Source organism: Portunus trituberculatus, chromosome 48 (genome assembly GCF_017591435.1).
Source record: "Portunus trituberculatus isolate SZX2019 chromosome 48, ASM1759143v1, whole genome shotgun sequence".
NCBI classification, from domain to species: Eukaryota; Metazoa; Arthropoda; class Malacostraca; order Decapoda; family Portunidae; genus Portunus; species Portunus trituberculatus.
The window spans coordinates 8746286-8765678 of record NC_059302.1 but is presented as its reverse complement, the minus strand read 5'-3'; the positions used below and the strand labels follow the sequence as shown (position 1 = coordinate 8765678).

The 19393-nt window shown below is 40.2% G+C and overlaps 1 protein-coding gene across 1 annotated transcript; it reads left to right on the top strand.

Annotated features, from left to right (window-relative positions):
* Positions 1 to 19393, top strand: LOC123498526 (phosphatidylinositol glycan anchor biosynthesis class U protein-like). The gene is made up of 9 exons (XM_045245701.1): positions 1 to 229; positions 739 to 894; positions 2437 to 2539; positions 2881 to 2977; positions 6746 to 6950; positions 14993 to 15218; positions 15327 to 15595; positions 17774 to 17916; positions 18412 to 19393. Exons 2-9 carry the CDS (start codon positions 765 to 767, stop codon positions 18520 to 18522), a joined length of 1284 nt encoding a protein of 427 aa, XP_045101636.1. The 5' UTR covers positions 1 to 229; positions 739 to 764; the 3' UTR covers positions 18523 to 19393.

The window sequence follows — 19393 nt, the reverse complement described above, 5'->3', positions numbered from 1 at the left end:
GGATAAAATATGCGCCGGCGGTCTCTCTGTTTACGTTCTGTGGAGGCAAGAAGTCAAGGAGACAGAGACATTATTGGAAAATACCGGTTGAAAAAATAAACACATTAAAAAAAAGAACAAGAGGCATATTGTGGTTGATATACGAAGGGTGGGAAGAAAACAAAGAGAGTGGGAAGAAACATATCAGGGAGCCGCTTCAACTCTCAACACATCTGAGAAGACCGTAGAGGTGAGACGCAGTACTGACACAACACAGACACCACAAGAAACACTAGAACCTCCACACTGACTCTAACCAGCGAGACACTGCATCACTAGACCAGGAATATCACTGCAACGTATCTCCGCCCTTCATTCTGCCAAGGCTTGCGATTTAGCTGTGTCAAACCCTCTTTTTGCTTTATAAGAATGCGTTTATCAGATTATGAACTAGGTTTATTAAAGTTTATCTGGTTGTCATTGTGATCATAGGGACTTGGAAGAGAGAGAGAGAGATGCTGGGTCAGATTCTCTCTCTCTCTCTCTGAATACAAAGATTTGGTGCTTACAAATGGTTCAAGAACCTTACTGCCCTGATGAATGAGTCTAACAGTAAAGGTTTTTCATTATATTGCCTTATCATGCTACTAATAACTATATCTGTAACATTGGGATTATGTTGTATCGGTACACTATTTTTCTGTACTTTAAACTACAGAATATTTTCATTAATGCTTCTATTGATTTTTTTTTTTTCAGTGACGAGCATTTCCCCAAGGTGAGCCATGGCGTGGGGGGTGTGGTGCATTTATGTACTGGGCGCTGGTGTGCGGCTCTGGCTCATGAACTCCTCGGGGGCAGACTTCATAGCCAAGCGTGTCGAGTTTTCCACACCGCTCAATTCCTGGAAGAGGGGTGAGAACAGCTGATTTGTTTTTTTGTATTAGCAAAATATTACAGTTTATGCCATCGTCTGCCCAGTTCATTCAAAAATATGGTAATTACTAGGTGTACGGTGCTGGTCCAATGTTAAAAATGTAATTTTTGATGAGTGAAACTTTGAATTTCCTCAGAGTGACATAAAAGAAATTGATACTACTTTAGCGTGAGGTCTACCACTATAGCGTGAGATCTACCTCCCGTTAGCACTATAGCGTGTGCTCTACCGCTGCATTATCCATCCCTCATGGATATCACACATTTCCATACATTTATTTTAGCGATGAAAAAACACTTAATTTGTACATATCCTAGGAATGACTTAAATGAATAAAGAATAAAAATAAAAATAAACTTGTTATCATATATTTCCATACATTTATTCTAGCGATACACAATTAGTACATCTTTTAAAATGACACAAATAGATCATTTTAATTTTTTCTCATCACCTTGCAGCAAAAATTATCAAGATGAGACTGGAACAGCTGACGACCAACACCTCGCATTCTCTTCAGAATCAGCGTCCAACCATGATCGCTCAATTGCCTGTGTGTGTGCTCTTGTCACTGGATCCACAAAATGTTGCTGGTGGTTCACTGTAAAATGCTGGTACCCCATGGCATTTAGGTTGCTATAAGCAGACCACTCATCTGAATGAATCACCGAACCATATGCACACTCCCTTTCAATAATAGGGATTAGAGTGTTGCGGTCAAGTCGTTCTACCCAAAAGTACCAACAGTCTGAGCCTTGTTTAAGACCAAAAACCCAAGGCCCATCAATTCTACACCCATGGTTTCTGTTGTTTTCTTGCTCTGCGTCAATGTCCTCGGAGAGGAGCGTTGTCTCCATTCATCATCCTTTCGCAGTTGTACTTCCGTTGACCAGCAAATCTTGCCTCATCAATTTGGATAGGGTTATCTGTTGTTCGTACCATCTTTCCTTGTCGTTGATGAGAAACTATGGCTGTATATACCTCTCAGCACATTTTGAACCAGTCAGTTACAGTACTGGTAGATTTTCCTGTGAGAGTCGTTACTGTGGACATGGTATATCTAATACAATGAGAAATATTAATTCTTATATTTCACACAGGCTCAGATTGCAGTGAAATTTGTTGTTCGTGTCCGTATAGTGGAAAAATTAATTTCCTGTATGAACAGACCATGTAGTTTGACACCCCTTTTGAGGGCAATGTAACACAGGCTTGAATCTGATTTAGGAGCTCCATTTGCTTCCTTTTATATGGGCAGGTCACATGTTGACCACATATGGCGGTAGACCTCACGCTAAAGTAGCGTCCCAGAGGGACGTGGGTCACGTGGTAGACCTCAGGCTGCACCTGGGTAGGCCATATATGGTGGTAGACCTCATGCTAAATTAGCACCAAGAAATTTTCATGACCTGGTATCATTACTCTTCTTTGCACACTTTGATTTGCTCTCTTATTACTGGTTACAAAGTTACATCTTTCTTGGGATGAAGTGTTCAAAGATACTGTTACACATATTTCAGTTGAGGAAGGTGTTTTCCTGTACTCTCAAGGCATACCAGTATATAGCGGTGGTGTTTTCCATGAGACTCCTCTGTGTCTGCTCATTAGCAGCTTTCTTGTTAAGTAAGTTTTGCATGTTTTCTGTACCACATTGGAAATTGTTGACTTTAAATTATTGTTATAATAAATGTAACTTTTTTCTCTTTTTGTATAGTGTCTGACATTGCAAGGGACAATCCATGAATTTAAAGTAAATTTTTATTTATTTATTTTTTTATTTAATTTTTTTTTAGAATCCTTGGGTGGTCTTATCCCAAAGTGAGGATGCAATATCTAGTTTCTGTATTTTAATTATTTATTTACTGAGAAGTTCATCATGGGAGGTGATTTGCAAGCAGACATCTAAAGTATAGTATAAATTTGGGATTATATTTGTAAACCCTAATATTCTTAATTTGTTTTAGGTCTTGGAGAGCGTATCTCCCACTGCTGTTTGTAGCCTGTGATCTACTCACAGCAGCTTTGCTAGCAGCAGTTGCAGCAAGTTACAGCAGGAAGCAAGTGAGTAGCCTTTTAGTGTGATCTTTTATTGTAATAAATGCAATAATCTCAAGTCAACATATAGGACAAAGTTTAATAAATGTTGAACTCTACCAAATTTTCTCTCTTGTAGCTACATTACAATCATCAATATTATAATTACAAAATCTTGATGTATTGAAGTTTTGGAAATGTATCTGCATTTTTATATATATGCCATTATGTGGCATTATTGTGGTCACTGAAATGCAGTTCAGTATCTCTTTTTGACCTGAAATTAGAACTCTTGCCTCCCAAACACACAAATCACTACACTTTCAGGTTGACTTTTTTTTATGTAGGGAAGAGGGCCAGCCAAGGGCAAAAATAAAGAAAAGATAAAAAAAAGGCCCACTTGAGTGGTGACTCTCTACAAAGAGGAAAAGCGTCAACCAAAATTAGGGAGTAAATGCCTCGATACCTTCCTCTTAAAAGAAGACAAGTTGTAGGAAGTTGGAAATACAGATGCAGGGAGGGAGTTCCAGAGTTTACCAGTGAAAGGTATGAATGATTGAAAGTATTGGTTAACTCTTGCGTTAGAGAGTTGGACAGAATAGGGATGAGAAAAATAAGAAAGCCTTGTGCAGCGAGGCTGCAGGAGGAGGAGGCATGCAGTTAGCAAGATCAGTAGAAGAGTTAGCATAAAAATAGCGATAAAAGATAGAAAGAGATGCAACATTTCGGCGGTGAGAAAGAGGCTGAAGACAGTTAATCAGAGGAGGGGAGTTGATGAGATGAAAAGCTTTTGATTCCATCCTATCTTGTAAAACTGTGTGACTGGAACCCCCGCCAAACATGCGAAGAGTACTCCATACAGGGACGGATAAGGCCCTTATACAGAGTAAGCAGTTGGAGGGCGAGAAAAACTGGCGGAGACGCCTCAGAACACCTAACTTCATAGAAGCTGTTTTAGCAAGAGATGAGATGTGAAGTTTCCAGTTAAGATTATGAGCAAAGGACAGACCGAGGATATTCATTGTGGAAGAGGAGACAGTTGAGTGTCATTGAAGAAGAGGGATAGTTGTCTGGAAGGTTGTGTCGAGTTGATAGATAGAAGAATTGAGTTTTGAGGCATTGAAAACTACTAGATTTTCTCTGCCCCAATTGGAAATCGTAGAAAGATTGGAAGTCAGGCGTTCTGTGGCGTCCCTGCGTGATCTATTGACTTCCTGAAGGGTTGGTCGTGTCTGGAAGGATGTGGAAAGATGTAGAGTGGTATCATCAGCATAGGAGTGGATAGGGCAAAAAGTTTCGTTAAGAAGGTCATTAATGAATAATAGAACCGTGAGGAACTCCACTATTAATAGATTTAGGAGAAAAATAGTGACCATCTACCACAGCAGCAATAGAACGGTTGGAAAGGAAACTTCAGATAAAGTTGCAGAGAGAAGGATAGAACCCATAGGAGGGCAGTTTTGAAATCAAAGCCTTATGCCAGACTCTATCAAAAGCTTTTGATAGAGTTTCATCGAAATTTCTAAAAGAGGATGACCAAGACTCAGTAAGGAAAGCCAAAAGATCACCAGTAGAGCGACCTTGATGGAAGCCATACTGGTGATCAGATAGGAGATTGTGAAGTGTCAGATGTTTGAGAATCTTCCTATTAATGATAGATTCAAATCTTTAGACAAGCAAGAGATTAAAGCTATAGGACGGTAGTTTGAGGGATTAGAACGGTCACCCTTTTTAGGAACAGGCTGAATGTAGGCAAACTTCCAGCAGGAAGGAAAGGTAGAAGTCGATAGACAAAGTTGGAAGAGTTTGGCCAGGCAAGGTGTAACCATGGAAGCACAGTTTTGAGAACAATAGGAGGCACCCACAACATGTCCATAAGCCTTCCGAGGGTTTAGGCCAGCGACGGCATGGAAAACATCATTACGAAGAATTTTAATTGTAGACATGAAATAGTCAGAGGGAGGAGGAGAGGGAGGACAAGCCCAGAGTCATCCAAGGTGGAGTTGTGAGCAAAGGTTTGAGAGAAGAGCTCAGCTTTAGAGACAGAAGAGATGGCAGTGGTGCCATCAGGATGAAATAAAGGAGGAAAGATGAAGAAGTGAAGTTATTTGAGATGTTTTGGCTAGATGCCAGAAGTCTCGAGGGAATTTGAGTTTGAAAGATTTTGACATTTTCTATTTATGAAAGAGTGTTTGGCAAGTTGAAGAACAGACTTGGCATGATTACCGGCAGAGATATAAAGTACGTGAGATTCAGGAGATGGAAGGCTCAAGTACCTTTTGTGGGCAACCTCTCTTATCATGTATAGTATGAGAACAGGTTGAGTTAAACCAAGGTTTAGAAGGTTTAGGTTGAAAAAAAGAATGAGGAATGTATGCCTCCATGCCAGACACTAACACCTCTGTTATGCGTTCAGCACAAAGAGATGGGTCTCTGACATGGAAGCAGTAATCATTCCAGGGAAAATCAGCATAATACCTCCTCAGGTCCCCCCAACTGGCAGAGGCAAAACGCCAGAGGCACCTTCGCTTTGGGGATCCTGTGGAGGGATTGGAGAAATAGGACAAGATACAGAAATGAGATTGTGATCGGAGGAGCCCAACGGAGATGAAAGGGTGACAGCATAAGCAGAAGGATTAGAGGTGAGGAAGAGATCAAGAATGTTGGGCGTGTCTCCAAGACGGTCAGGAATACGAGTAGGGTGTTGCACCAGTTGCTCTAGGTCATGGAGGATAGCAAAGTTGAAGGCTAGTTCACCAGGATGGTCAGTGAAGGGAGATGAAAGCCAAAGATGGTGGTGAACATTGAAATCTCCAAGAATGGAAATCTCTGCGAAAGGGTAGAGGGACAGAATGTGCTTCACTTTGGAAGGTAAATATTGGAAGAATTTACTATAGTCAGAAGAGTTAATGGAGAGATAGACAGCATAGATGAATTTAGTTAGAGAGTGACTATTGAGTCGAAACCAGATGGTGGAAAACTCAGAAGATTCAATAGCTTGAGCACGAGAGCAAGTTAAGTTGTTGCGTACATAGACGCAACATCCAGCTTTGGAACAAAAATGAGAATAGAGAAAGTAGGAGGGAACAGAGAAAGGGCTACTGTCTGTTGCCTCAGACAGCTGTGTTTTGGTGAGGAAAAGAAGATGAAGGAGAGGTGATGTTCTACAGATTGAAAATTAGATCTAAGACCACAAATGTTGAAGAAGTAAATGTAGAAAAAGTTGAGGGAGGTGTCAAGGCATTTGTGGTTGTCACTGAGAGAGGCGTCTGACCTGGTGACATTTTTGGTCCCCTCCCTAGAAGGGAACTTTGAGGCATGGTCTGGAGTACCCATATTTCTTTTAAATTTTGATTTTCAAGTGAAGGGTATGTGTGTGTGGTAAATGCATGTAGTTTTGTGTGAAGAAGGAGAGTTGTCTTTAGAGGGCAAGCTGTGACTGCCCCCTTGAGTTGTGAGACACAAAGGGTAATGTTCAGCGGGATCACAACTAGCTTTAATGGATGGTTCACAGCACCCCTTGAACTAGTGCTACTAGATCTCGCTGGGAGTAGATTATCGTTTTGGTAGGTGTCTACTACCTCCTCTGAGGTAGTAGACACTGGACTGGTGTTGTAATGTTAGCATAGATTATTCGATAGATGCTAGTGAGCAAATTATTATTTCCATCATAATCATCATCATCATCTAAAAATCTAGTTAATTCTTACATTAATTTTTTATTCTTAAAAAAAAAGAAATAAAAAAAAAGAAAAAGAAAAATGCATGTTAAGATTCCTTTTCTTTTCCACACAGCTTGTTGAACAGAAAAAAAACATTGACAAGTATTCAGTTGATGCCTTACCTCTGCTCCTTACTTCTGAGTCCTTGTGGTCTGGTGTGGCCTACGTCAGTGCTGTATATCTCTTCTGCCCCTACACTGTAGCGTCCTGTGTGGCCCAAACAACCACTGTGTTCGACAATCTGGTTCTGGCCACAGTATTGGTGTCCATGGTTAAAGGTTGGTGACTAGTTGGCATAGGTTTGATATATATATATATATATATATATATATATATATATATATATATATATATATATATATATATATATATATATATATATATATATACACATACACACACACACAGTGGAGACTAAATACTCAAACTTAATTCATTCCTAATGATTGTTTGAGTATTAAAAAGTTCGACTATTGATACCTATATATCAGCTAATTCATTCCAATCTTAGCAATTTATAAAAATTTTGATGTATTTTTTTTACAATTTTGATTTGTACATACTGTAAGTGAAGGCTGGTGATAGATAACTTAGAAGAGGAGGGGAGAAAGGTGGGGAGGAGGAGGGAGGTCGCAGGAGGATGAGTCAGCATCCATGAAAACATCTTTGTGAAGTTTCTCCTGGTGTGATTCCTGTGAATCCACTAATGGAGTGCTGTGGCTCACTAATACTTACACTCTCACCAGATTCCTTATATTCACTACTAATAAGCCTCTTTGGTGTCATCATAAGTTTCTAAATGAAAAACTACTCACAACGCAGAAGATTGTTGTTTATCTTAAGACTGCGGCAGGACCAGGGATGCTGACCGGCGTCTGGTATACCAGTATTCCCGGTATTACCAGCATTACCAGTAATACGGTATCAGAACGGTACAGTGGCAACTGTGAGGAGGGAGATGACAGAGCTTTGTATATGACCAAATATGCGGCCGTTTGATTACCAGATATTTTCACCACTAATAAGCCTTTGGTGTTAATGTAAGTTTATAAATGAAAACTACAGATAGAATGCAGGAAAATGTTATTCTGATGACCGTGGCAGCATGAGTCACAACTTGCAGAAGGGGAAGGGGGATGCCAGGGAGCCTTTGTTTACAACCACTGTTATGGACGTTCAACTATCTGATATTTTTTCGAGTGTTAAATCAAACTTTTGCGTTAGAGTATTGAAAAGTTTGAGTATTTAGACATTTGAGTATTGAGTCTCAACTGTATATATATATATATATATATATATATATATATATATATATATATATATATATATATATATATATATATATATATATATACACAGGCAACCTCTGCTTAACGAACGAAATTTCGCTACAACAAAGGTTTCATTTTACTATCATCTGCTTGTTTAACGAACACCAAACTCGCTTTAACGAAGTTTTATCCAGGTATTTTTTCCAAGTTTGAAAGCACCACCGTATCACGCAAGCCGACAGGCTTTTGAATACACCAGCGCCTCTCACGGACAACACGCACACCACTCACTCCCCGTTCAAAACAATAACAGCGTCAGCAGCAGCTCGTCTTCCCTCGCTCAACTTGCCACCAAAACGCCCTGCAATGTCGCCTAGCATTCCTAAGAAGACCAGGAAGTCTCTTACTCTCGAAGTGAAGCTGGATATTGTTCACAGACACGAGAGGCGAGAAAACTACTAGCATTGCTCGCCACCATCTTGACTCCATCTACTGTCTCTACTATTTTCAAGTCAGCAGACTCTATTAAGAAGGCTGGTGAGACCGTATCTTCTTTGCAAGCTAAAAGAACCACCTGAACTCGTGACTCTACAATGGATAAAATGGAAAGCCTTGTGGAAATGTGGTACATAAGTTTTGTATGTGATACAATGATGCGCCCTTTGTTTACATTCCACAGGTTGCGGTTAGTGTCTTTCCGCTCACTCTCCCTCCTTCATAAATTTAAGATCATCAACATTATAAAGTTACATACATACATACATTAGTGTACATTATAATGACTTAAATTAAACTGCCTAAATGTTTAACTTCATAATTTTTACTTTCATTAAACCTTTCACTGTACTATGATGCACTCTTGCTTTGTTTACTCCCAATGGAAGTTCAAGTCAGGGGTTAAACTTGTTATAATCGATTAAACAATGAAGTTTAACGAAGGGTTTTAGAAACGTAACCTTAAGTTAGCGGGGTTGCCTGTAAATATATGATTTTTTCAAGATAAAAAGTACTAGTAAGGGACAGCAAAAAATGGTAGTAAAAGGCCCATTGAAGCTGTCTGGTTCCAAAGAAAACAGTTCTAGAGCAGACATTGTATTATGAGAATATCTTGAAACCTTCCTCTTGAATTTGATTCATAATTTTTTGCCAGTTATTGATTATGGCCAATAGAAGTATTAATATCGAATTGTCGATTATTGTGCTACTTTTTTTTGTTAGCTTGCCTAAGTATAATGTAGCCTTGTTCATCTGCAGCAAGTGCATGTATGTAGGTATGGGATGTAAGCTAAGAGAGTGTGAGGTGGCTATCCTATTGTGTGGCATGTGAGTGGTCTCAGTCCTATCCAAAGATTTATTGATATAAACTCTAAGCTTTTTCTGTAAGGGGATGGCTGGCTGAGTGAGTTACACACACACACACACACACACACACACACACACACACACACACACACACACACACACACACACACACACACACACACACACACATCTGGCTTCACAAGCCAGATGACCGGATTCGATTCGGCCGGGTGGAGATATTTGGGTGTGTCTCCTTTCACGTGTAGCCCTGTTCACCTAGCAGTGAGTAGGACGGGATGTAAATCGAGGAGTTGTGACCTTGTTGTACAGTGTGTGGTGTGTGCCTGGTCTCAGGCCTATCCGAAGATCGGAAACAATGAGCTCTGAGCTCGTTCCGTAGGGTAACGTCTGGCTGTCTCGTCAGAGACTGCAGCAGATCAAACAGTGAATTACACACACACACACACACACACACACACACACACACACACACACACACACACACACACACACACACACACACACACACACACACACACACACACACACACACACACACACACACACACACACACACCGGCCTGGTAGCTCAGTGGTTAGGCGCTGGCTTACAAGCCAGATGACCGGGGTTCGATTTGCCGGGTGGAGATATTTGGGTGTGTCTCCTCACGATGTAGCCCTGTTCACCTAGCAGTGAGTAGGTACATGATGTAAATCGAGGAGTTGTGACCTTGTGGTGTGTGTGTGTGCCTGCTAATCTCAGGCCTATCCGAAGATCGAAACAATGAGCTCTGAGCTCGTTCCGTGGGGTAACGTCTGGCTGTCTCGTCAGAGACTGCAGCAGATCAACAGTGAATTACACACACACACACACACACACACACACACACACACACACACACACACACACACACACACACACACACACACACACACACACACACACACACACACACACACACACACACACACACACACACACACACACGGGGTAGCTCACTGGTTAGGCGCTGGCTTCAAGCCAGATGACCGGGGTTGATTCCCCTGGTGGAGATATTTGGGTGTGTCTCCTTTCACGTGTAGCCTGTTCACCTAGCAGTGAGTGAGAGGGATGTAAATCAAGGAGTTGTGACCTTGTTGTCCCGGTGTGTGGTGTGTGCCTGGTCTCAGACCTATCCCAAGATCGGAAATAATGAGCTCTGAGCTCGTTCCTTAGGGTAACGTCTGGCTGTCTCGTCAGAGACTGCAGCAGATCAAACAGTGAATTACACACACACTTATGAGGAGAGTAAAGAATGTGGAAGATTGTAACAAGTTACTGGAAGATCTTGATAAAATATATGAGTGGAGTAAGGAGTGGCAGATGGAATTTAATATAGATAAGACCCATGTTGTGAAAATGGGAAGTAGATACAGACCAAACTGGGATTACAGGCTGGGTGATGAGAAAATTAAAGAGACCAATGAGGAGAAAGACTTAGGAGTAACCGTGCAAAACACCTTGTCACCGAAGAAACACATTAATAAGATTTTTTGGAAAACATACAACATGCTTCAAAATATTGGCCTTGCATTCCACTACCTAGATGAAGGAATGATGAAGAAGATATTATGTACCTTAATAAGACCCCAGTTAGAATATGCAGCATGTGTCTGGTCACTGCATATGAAGAAAAATGTGAAGAAGGTGGAAAGGGTACAGAAGCTGGCAACAAGGATGGTACCAGGACTCAGGGAGTTAGACTATGAGGAAAGACTGAGGAAGCTGGGGCTGACCACATTAGAAGAGAGAAGAACAAGAGGAGACATGATAACTATGTATAAATTGGTGAACAAGATTGACATACTGGACAGTAAGTTGATAAAGGTGACCACAAGTAATCATCTCCAAGGACATGGAAAAAAGCTAATAAAAGACATCTGTCTAAATGACGTGAGAAAATACAGTTTCCCGCATCGTAGCATTGATAAGTGGAATAAACTGAGCAGTGATGTCGTTGACTCGGTGTGTCTCAATCAGATGAAAGAGAGATATGACAGGAATGGACAAGGAAACAGGTCACAGAGAGCTTAGCTCGGGCCCTGTAATACACAAATAGGTAAATACACACACACACACACACACACACACACACACACACACACACACACACTATAATGATGGGAGATTTTAATTGTAAAGAGGTGTGTTGGGAGGACTGGTCAATGGAGGGATCAGAGACAACATGGGGAAATACACTATTGACACTGGCAATGGAAAATGTGTTAACTCAGTGGGTCAAAGAAGATACTAGGTTTGGAGGAGAGGGAGCATCGTCAAGACTGGACTTGGTCTTTAGTACAGAGCCAATGGTCATTGAGGAGATGAGGGTGGAGTGCCCTTTAGCAAAGAGTGATCATGCAGTTTTGGAGTTCAAGGTGATAGATGAAGAGAAATCTAGAAGAAATGAAGAATATAAAGTGGGAAGATGGAATTATGCCAAGACAGATTTTGGAAACCTAAAGAAATTCTTTCAAGAGACAAATTGGATGAAATTCAAGAGTGCTAAGGAGCAAATGAAAAGTGGAAGGAATTTATAAAAATATACAAAGAAGGTGAGAAAAATTTGTACCAATAAGACAACATAGAAGTTGGAAAGCAGGACTGGTTTAACGATAGATGTGAAAAGGCTAGAACAAGAAAAGAGGATGCATGGAAGAGGTGGAGAAGGAAAAGACGGATTAAGCAGTGGGAAAGTTACAAAAGAGCAAGAAATGAATATGTGTTGATTAGAAGAGAAGAAAGAAAGAAACAAGAAAAGGATATAATTGATAAATGTAAAGACCAACCAAGGCTTTTTACAGACATGTGAACAACAACATCAAAAATAGAGAAAGTATTGAAAGTTTAGAAGTAAATGGAGTATGCAGTGAAGATCCCAGGAAATGGCAGAGGCTATGAATGGATGCTTTCGGAAGGTATTCACAAAGGAGACTGCTTTTGACAAACCACTGGTAATGGAACAGAAAGGGATTATGAAGGAGTTTCAAGTAACTGTGGAGGAGATCAAGAATATGATGGGGAGTTTAGAAGTGAGAAAAGCTGTGGGACCTGATGGGGTATCAGGATGGATTTTAAGAGAATGCAGGAGCAACTGGCAGAAAAAGTTTGTGAAGTAATTGATGCCTCATTAAGGGAAGGTGTAGTGCCCCAAGACTGGAAAAGAGCTAACATTGTCCCAATCTATAAATCAGGTAACAAGAGACCCATTGAACTATAGACCAGTGTCACTTACAAGTGTGGTAGCTAAGATGTGTGAGAGGGTGGTGAAGAATAGATGGACAGACTTCTTGGAGAAAAATGACATACTTTGTGAGTGTCAATTTGGTTTTAGAAAAGGGCGTTCATGCACGACAAACCTGATATGTTACTATTCGAGGGTGATAGATGTAATACAGGAAAGAGATGGTTGGGCTGATGGAATATATCTGGATTTAAAAAGGCCTTTGATAAGGTACCACACCAGAGACTGATCTGGAAACTTGAAATGGTAGGAGGAGTGCATGGCAGTTTACTAAAATGGATGGAAGACTTTTGGTAGGAAGAGAAATGAGAACAATAATTAAGGACAGACCATCAGAATGGGGCTTGGTGGAGAGTGGAGTTCCACAGGGATCAGTGTTGGCACCAGTAATGTTTCGGTCTACATAAATGACATGGTGGATGGGGTGTCCAGTTATGTGAGCCTATTTGCAGGCGATGCAAAATTGTTAAGAAAAGTGAGATGTGACAAAGATTGCGAACTACTCCAGGAAGACTTGGACAGAATATGGAAATGGAGCTGTACATGGCAAATGGAGTTCAACACGACAAAATGCAAGAAAATAGAGTTTGGCAAGAGTGAAAGAAGAATCAGGAGTATGTACAAGATAGGAAATGAAGACATAAAACCAGTCATGAAGAAAAAGACCTTGGGGTGACAATTACCAATGACCTATCGCCAGAGAGACATATAAACAAAATAATTGGAGAAGTATTGAACTTATTGAGGAACATAAGAGTGGCGTTCGTATATTTAGATGAAGAAATGATGAAGAAAATAATTACTGCAATGATAAGACCGAGGCTTGAATATGCAACAATACAGTGGGCTCGAACTTAAAGAAACACATAAGGAAACTAGAGAAAGTACAGAGGGCTGCAACAAAATGGTGCCTGACTTAAGAGATTTGACTTATGAAGACAGACTGAAAAGAATGCAACTTCCGACCCTGGAAAACAGAAGAAAGGGAGACCTGATAGCAATATACAGAGTGATGATTGGCATGGAAAAAATGGATAGGGAAGATCTGTGTATGTGGAATGAAAGAATGTCGAGAGGGCATGGGAAAAAACTAAAATGGCCACTTATAGGAGAGATGTGAAAAAATATAGCTTCCCTCATAGAAGGGTGGAAGCATGGAATAGTTTAGACGTGGAAGTGGTCAACGCAAGGAATATTCATGATTTTAAGAAAAAGCTGGACATTAGTAGATATGGAGACGGGACAGTACGAGCATAGCTCTTTTCCCGTATGTTACAATTAGGTAAATACAATTAGGTAAATACACACACACACACACAAGTACTATAATAAGACCCAGATTGGAATATGCAGGAGTAATGTGGACCCCTCAAAAAAAGAAACACATAAGGAAGTTGGAGAGACTACAAAAAATGGCTACAAGAATGGTTTCAGAATTTGAAGGGATGACATATGAGGAGAGACTAAAGGCTATGGATCTACCAACCCTGGAACAAAGAAGGGAGAGAGGGGATCTGATACAAGTTTATAAATTGATCAACAGAATGGACCAAGTGGATAATGAGAAACTGATCCTGAGAGAAGAATATGACATTTGAAGCACAAGATTGCATAGTAAAAAGCTGAGAAAGGGAAGATGTCTGAGAGATGTTAAAAAATATAGTTTCCCGCAAAGATGTATTGAGACGTGGAACAGTTTGAATGAAGAAGTAGTGTCTGCAACGAGTGTGCATAGTTTTAAAGTAAGATTGGATAAGTGTAGATATGGAGACGGGACCACACGAGCATAAAGCCCAGGCCCTGTAAAACTACAACTAGGTAAATACACACACACACACACACACACACACACACACACACACACACACACACACACACACACACACACACACACACACACACACACACACACACACACACACACACACACACACACACACTGCATAGTGTAGTAGTTAGCACACTTGGCTCATAACTGAGAAGGCCTGGGTTTGAGTCCCAAGCACAGGGAAGCAAATGGGCAAGCCTTTTAATGTGTAGCCCCTGTTAACATAGCAGCAACTAGGTACTGGATGTGATTCATGGGATTGTGGCCTCACTCTCCAGGTGTGTGGTGTATGGTGTGGTCTCAGTCCTACCCAAAGATTAGTTTATGAGCTCTGAGCTCTTTCCATATGGTAAAAGCTGGATGCGTGACCAGCAGGCAACTGTGGTGAAAAAAAAATCAACACACACACACACACACACACACACACACACACACACACACACACACACACACACACACACACACACACACACACAAAAGCATTTTACCATATATCTTTCCCTCTAGGTTAAGATGGTCATCAGCATTATTACTGTATGTTTTGTACATATTGTTTTGTGATTTTCTTTAATGATAATAATAACAATATTGCTGATTTATATGTATTATAATTTGCAACACTGCCCTTATTACAGGTTATTCCATACTGTTTGGTGGGCTTGTGGCTGTGGCAACATACCAGTCCTTCTACCCAGTGTGTCTGCTGGTACCAGGTATCATTAGCTTAGTGCAGGAAAAGAACTCTATCTCAGCCCTCGTGAAGCCACTGCTATCCTTTGCTGTCTCTTTGGCACTCTTAATGATGGTGTCTGCTGAGATTGCTGGCAGCTGGGAGTTCTTAGAAGCAACTTATGGCTTTATGTAAGTAAATCCTGTCTGAAGTTTTGAAGGGTTTGTTATTTATGAAATAGTTTTTGATCTCAAGCTGTGAATTATATCTACCCTAAATGCATTTTACTTATCTTCCAGATTAGCAGCACCAGATCTAACTCCCAACATTGGTCTGTTTTGGTACTTCTTCACTGAGATGTTCGAACATTTTCGATTGTTCTTCTTAGCAACTTTTCAAATTAATGCGTTTGTTTATGTGTTGCCATTATCCATTCGCCTTCGCCGAGATCCCGTCCTGCTGGCCACTGCACTGCTTGCCTTCACTGCTGTCTTCAGGAGCTACCCATCCCTCGGCAATGTTGGGTTCTACTTGGCCCTTGTGCCCATGTGGAAGCATCTACATCCATGTAAGCTGTACATCATTATTTGGCTCATGACTATTAGAAGAAATTTGTCAGCTAACATTCTTCTTTCATTTACATTTGGCTTGATTATTTTTGTTAAGTTGCAAAAAAAAACACAAACACACACACACACACACACACACACACACACACACACACACACACACACACACACACACACACACACACACACACACACACACACACACACACACACACACACACACACACACACACACACACAAGAAGGCAATGGGACCAGATGGAGTGTCAGGATGGACACTAAGGGAATGTTGTGAGCAACTGGTAAAACCAATTTGGGATGTAATTAACAACTCTTTAAGGGAAGGGAAGGTACCAAAGGAATGGAAAAGAGCCAATATAGTCCCATTATACAAAGGAGGAAAAATGACTGAGCCCTGAATTATAGACCAGTGTCACTAACTAGTGTGGTGGGTAAGATCTGTGAAATTATTATCAAAGAAAAATGGTTGGATTATCTGGAGAGAAATGAAATAATTAATAACTCCCAATTTGGTTTTAGAAAAGGGAGATCATGTATAACAAACTTACTAACCTCTTATACAAGAGTAATAGATGAAGTACAAGGAAGAGATGGATGGGTGGATGCAGTGTATCTAGATATTAAAAAGGCTTTTGACAGAGTACCACACAGAAGACTCCTATGGAAAATAGAACACATGGGCAGAATTAAGGGAAATATCTTAAATTGGATGACAGATTACTTAACAGATAGGGAAATGAGGACAGTGATAAGAGATACACCATCAAGTTGGAGCACTGTAACCAGTGGCGTACCACAGGGTTTGGTGTTGGCACCAATAATGTTCCAAATATATGTCAACGATATACAAGAGGGTTTGAGTAGCTACATAAATTTGTTTGCAGATGATGCCAAGCTTTTGAGAGTTATAAAAACAAAATGATTGTATGGAATTACAGAAAGATATTGATAAGATCTGGAGATGGAGCCAGAAGTGGAAATTAGAATTTAATACTAAGAAATGCCATGTAATGGAAATGGGTAAAAGTAATAGAAGACCTACATGGGAATATAAAATGGGAGAAGAGATTATAATGAAAAGAAGAGAAGAGAAAGACCTGGGAGTGATTATACAAGACACCCTGACTCCAGAAAGACATATAAATGAATTATTTGCTTCAACATACAAGACACTAACGAACATCAGGGTAGCATTCAATTACATGGATAAAAAGTATGATGAAAAAGATATTAACCACTATGATAAGAGCTAGACTAGAATATGCAGCAGTGGTATGGTCGCCATATAGGCAGAAAGATATCAAGAAACTAGAAAGGATACCAAGGGCTGCTACAAAGATGGTCCCTGAAATAAAAGATCTTCCCTATGAAGAAAGCCTGAAGGAGATGGAGCTACCATCTTTGAAGGATAGACGGGAAAGAGGAGACTTAATAACGATGTATAAGTTAGTAAACTATATGGAGGAGATAGATAGACAAGACCTGGTAACACTGATGGAGCAGGGAGACAGACAAACAAGAGGACATTCCAAGAAAATCGTGAAAAGTTAGTGTCAGGAATATCAAGAAGTTCAGTTTTCTACATAGGACAGTCGACATCTGGAATGGATCAAGTGAAGAGATTGTAACAGCAGAAAGTGTGCAGAAATTTAAGGAGAAGTTAGATAAATGTAGATATGGAGACAGGTCTCTATGAGCACTGCTCAAACCCTGTAACATACAATTAGGTAAATACAACTACACACACACACACACACACACACACACACACACACACACACACACACGGCCCGGTAGCTCAGTGGTTAGAGCGCTGGCTTCACAAGCCAGAGGACTGGGGTTCGATTCCCTGGCCGGGTGGAGATATTTGGGTGTGTCTCCTTTCACGTGTAGCCCCTGTTCACCTAGCAGTGAGTAGGTTCGGGATGTAAATCGAGGAGTTGTGACCTTGTTGTCCCGGTCAGTCAGAGACTGCAGCAGATCAAACAGTGAATTACACACACACACACACACACACACACACACACACACACACACACACACACACACACACACACACACACACACATTTATATGAGTGCATTGGAGTAAAGCATCATTGTTTAATGTAAATTTTTTTCCATATGGTAACAGTTACTTTCCCTTTTCTTTGGCAGTCATGCGGCAAACCTTCATTGTTGGGTGCATGTTTGTGTCCACATCAGTCCTGGGGCCCATCATGTACAACCTCTGGATCTTCAGTGGCTCTGCTAATGCCAATTTCTATTTTGCAGTCACTCTTGCCTTCAACACAGCTCAGGTAAACCTTTTGGTAAAAGGTTGATTAAAATTGCCCATATTGATAGAAAGTATAGTTGAGAAAGCTATAACCTAAGTTTTACAATGTTCAAAGCCTACATATTTGTGGTAGGAAAGCACAAATGTATAAAACAATTGAATTGCTGATAAAATAGGACACTGGAATTTAATTTCAGTTCATCTATTTATCTATATATAGATTAAGTAACAGATTAACATCCCAACACTATGGAAAAGTTCCTCACATGCATACACTCACACTCACAGTGATATGATTTAATTGTAATTAAAAACATTCCTTCACTTCTTAGTTACCAGACTTTTATGAGGCAAGGACCAGTACAGGCATACACAGATTTTTACTCTGAAGTGTAACTCACATTAATGATGGCAAACACTTGTTACTGGGAGTGATTTGGCTATTACTAGACTACTTGCTGTAGCTATGAGAATCCTAATTCAATTCAGTTCAGTAAAATTTTCTTTCTTCTTCCAGATTTTCCTCGTCACAGATCTTCTCTTTGCTTATGTAAAATGGGAATACCAGCTCACCCATGGCTCCAAGATAGAAGTAGATGGAAGTCCTGGCCGGCTTACTTTACAGTGATAAATTGTTTTTCTTTTATTTTTATCACGTTAAGAGTTAGCCTAAGAACATTCCTTTAAACTTCCCAATTATTTCAGGCTATTTAGATTTTTTGCTCTAGTAGTAAAGTTTGTCTTAGAACAAGTACTTTCAAGAGTAGTGAGTTTTTTTTACTCTAAAGATTGCTGGTCATTAGGTCTCATTGTATTTTAAAGTCCTGTCACAAAAACTAGAGCTCTATTTTTACAGTGTTGTTCACTGCTGTACATAATAATGTTTTTAATGTGGTATGAGTTGTTTTTAGCAAAATGAGTATAAGTGTCTGCCAAAATCTACCTAGGCTTGGCTATCACCATGGCTTAGAAGGTGGAGTTGTGTATTGTGAGTGTCCTGTTATATTTTAGTCCCTAATTGGTTCCTTTTGGAAGGATGAGGGAGGCTGTTAATAATGGTGGAAGCAGAGGGAGTACAGTGAGTGTGGTGATTTGCAGGCTGAGTTAAGATACGGTCTAGACAAGGACTATTCTGAAACACTTCTGGCCACACCTGCATTGCTTTCAGAAGGCTATAAGTGCTTGACATTTCTCAGGTTTTCAAGGGTGTGTTTAGATATGTAGTGACAAATGAACAAGATTTTGACAGTATCAAGGAGAAAAAGTCTTGACAATCCAGCTAATCATCTATGTGGCCATGCTGAATAGTCTTGAGAGAGAGCAAAGTGTTTGAATATAGATCCAAGAAGTAAGTGCAACTGTGCAACATCAGAAATGTGAAATAAGTTAATAGAATGAATGAAAGTCCAAAGAGCCAAAAAAATCATTGTAGGAATTGGGAATTGTGCTGCCTTTTGTATTTAACATTTCTATCTCATAATAAAACTTGATTAATGTTA

What these genes read in the sequence shown, in the direction of transcription:
- LOC123498526 (XM_045245701.1), top strand. Translation starts at nt 765, where the DNA reads ATGGCGTGGGGGGTGTGGTGCATTTATGTACTGGGCGCTGGTGTGCGG. An exon ending in ATTAGCAGCTTTCTTGTTAA is followed by an intron (nt 2,540 to 2,880) that starts GTAAGTTTTGCA and finishes AATTTGTTTTAG; the next exon opens with GTCTTGGAGAGCGTATCTCC. An exon ending in CAAGTTACAGCAGGAAGCAA is followed by an intron (nt 2,978 to 6,745) that starts GTGAGTAGCCTT and finishes TTTTCCACACAG; the next exon opens with CTTGTTGAACAGAAAAAAAA.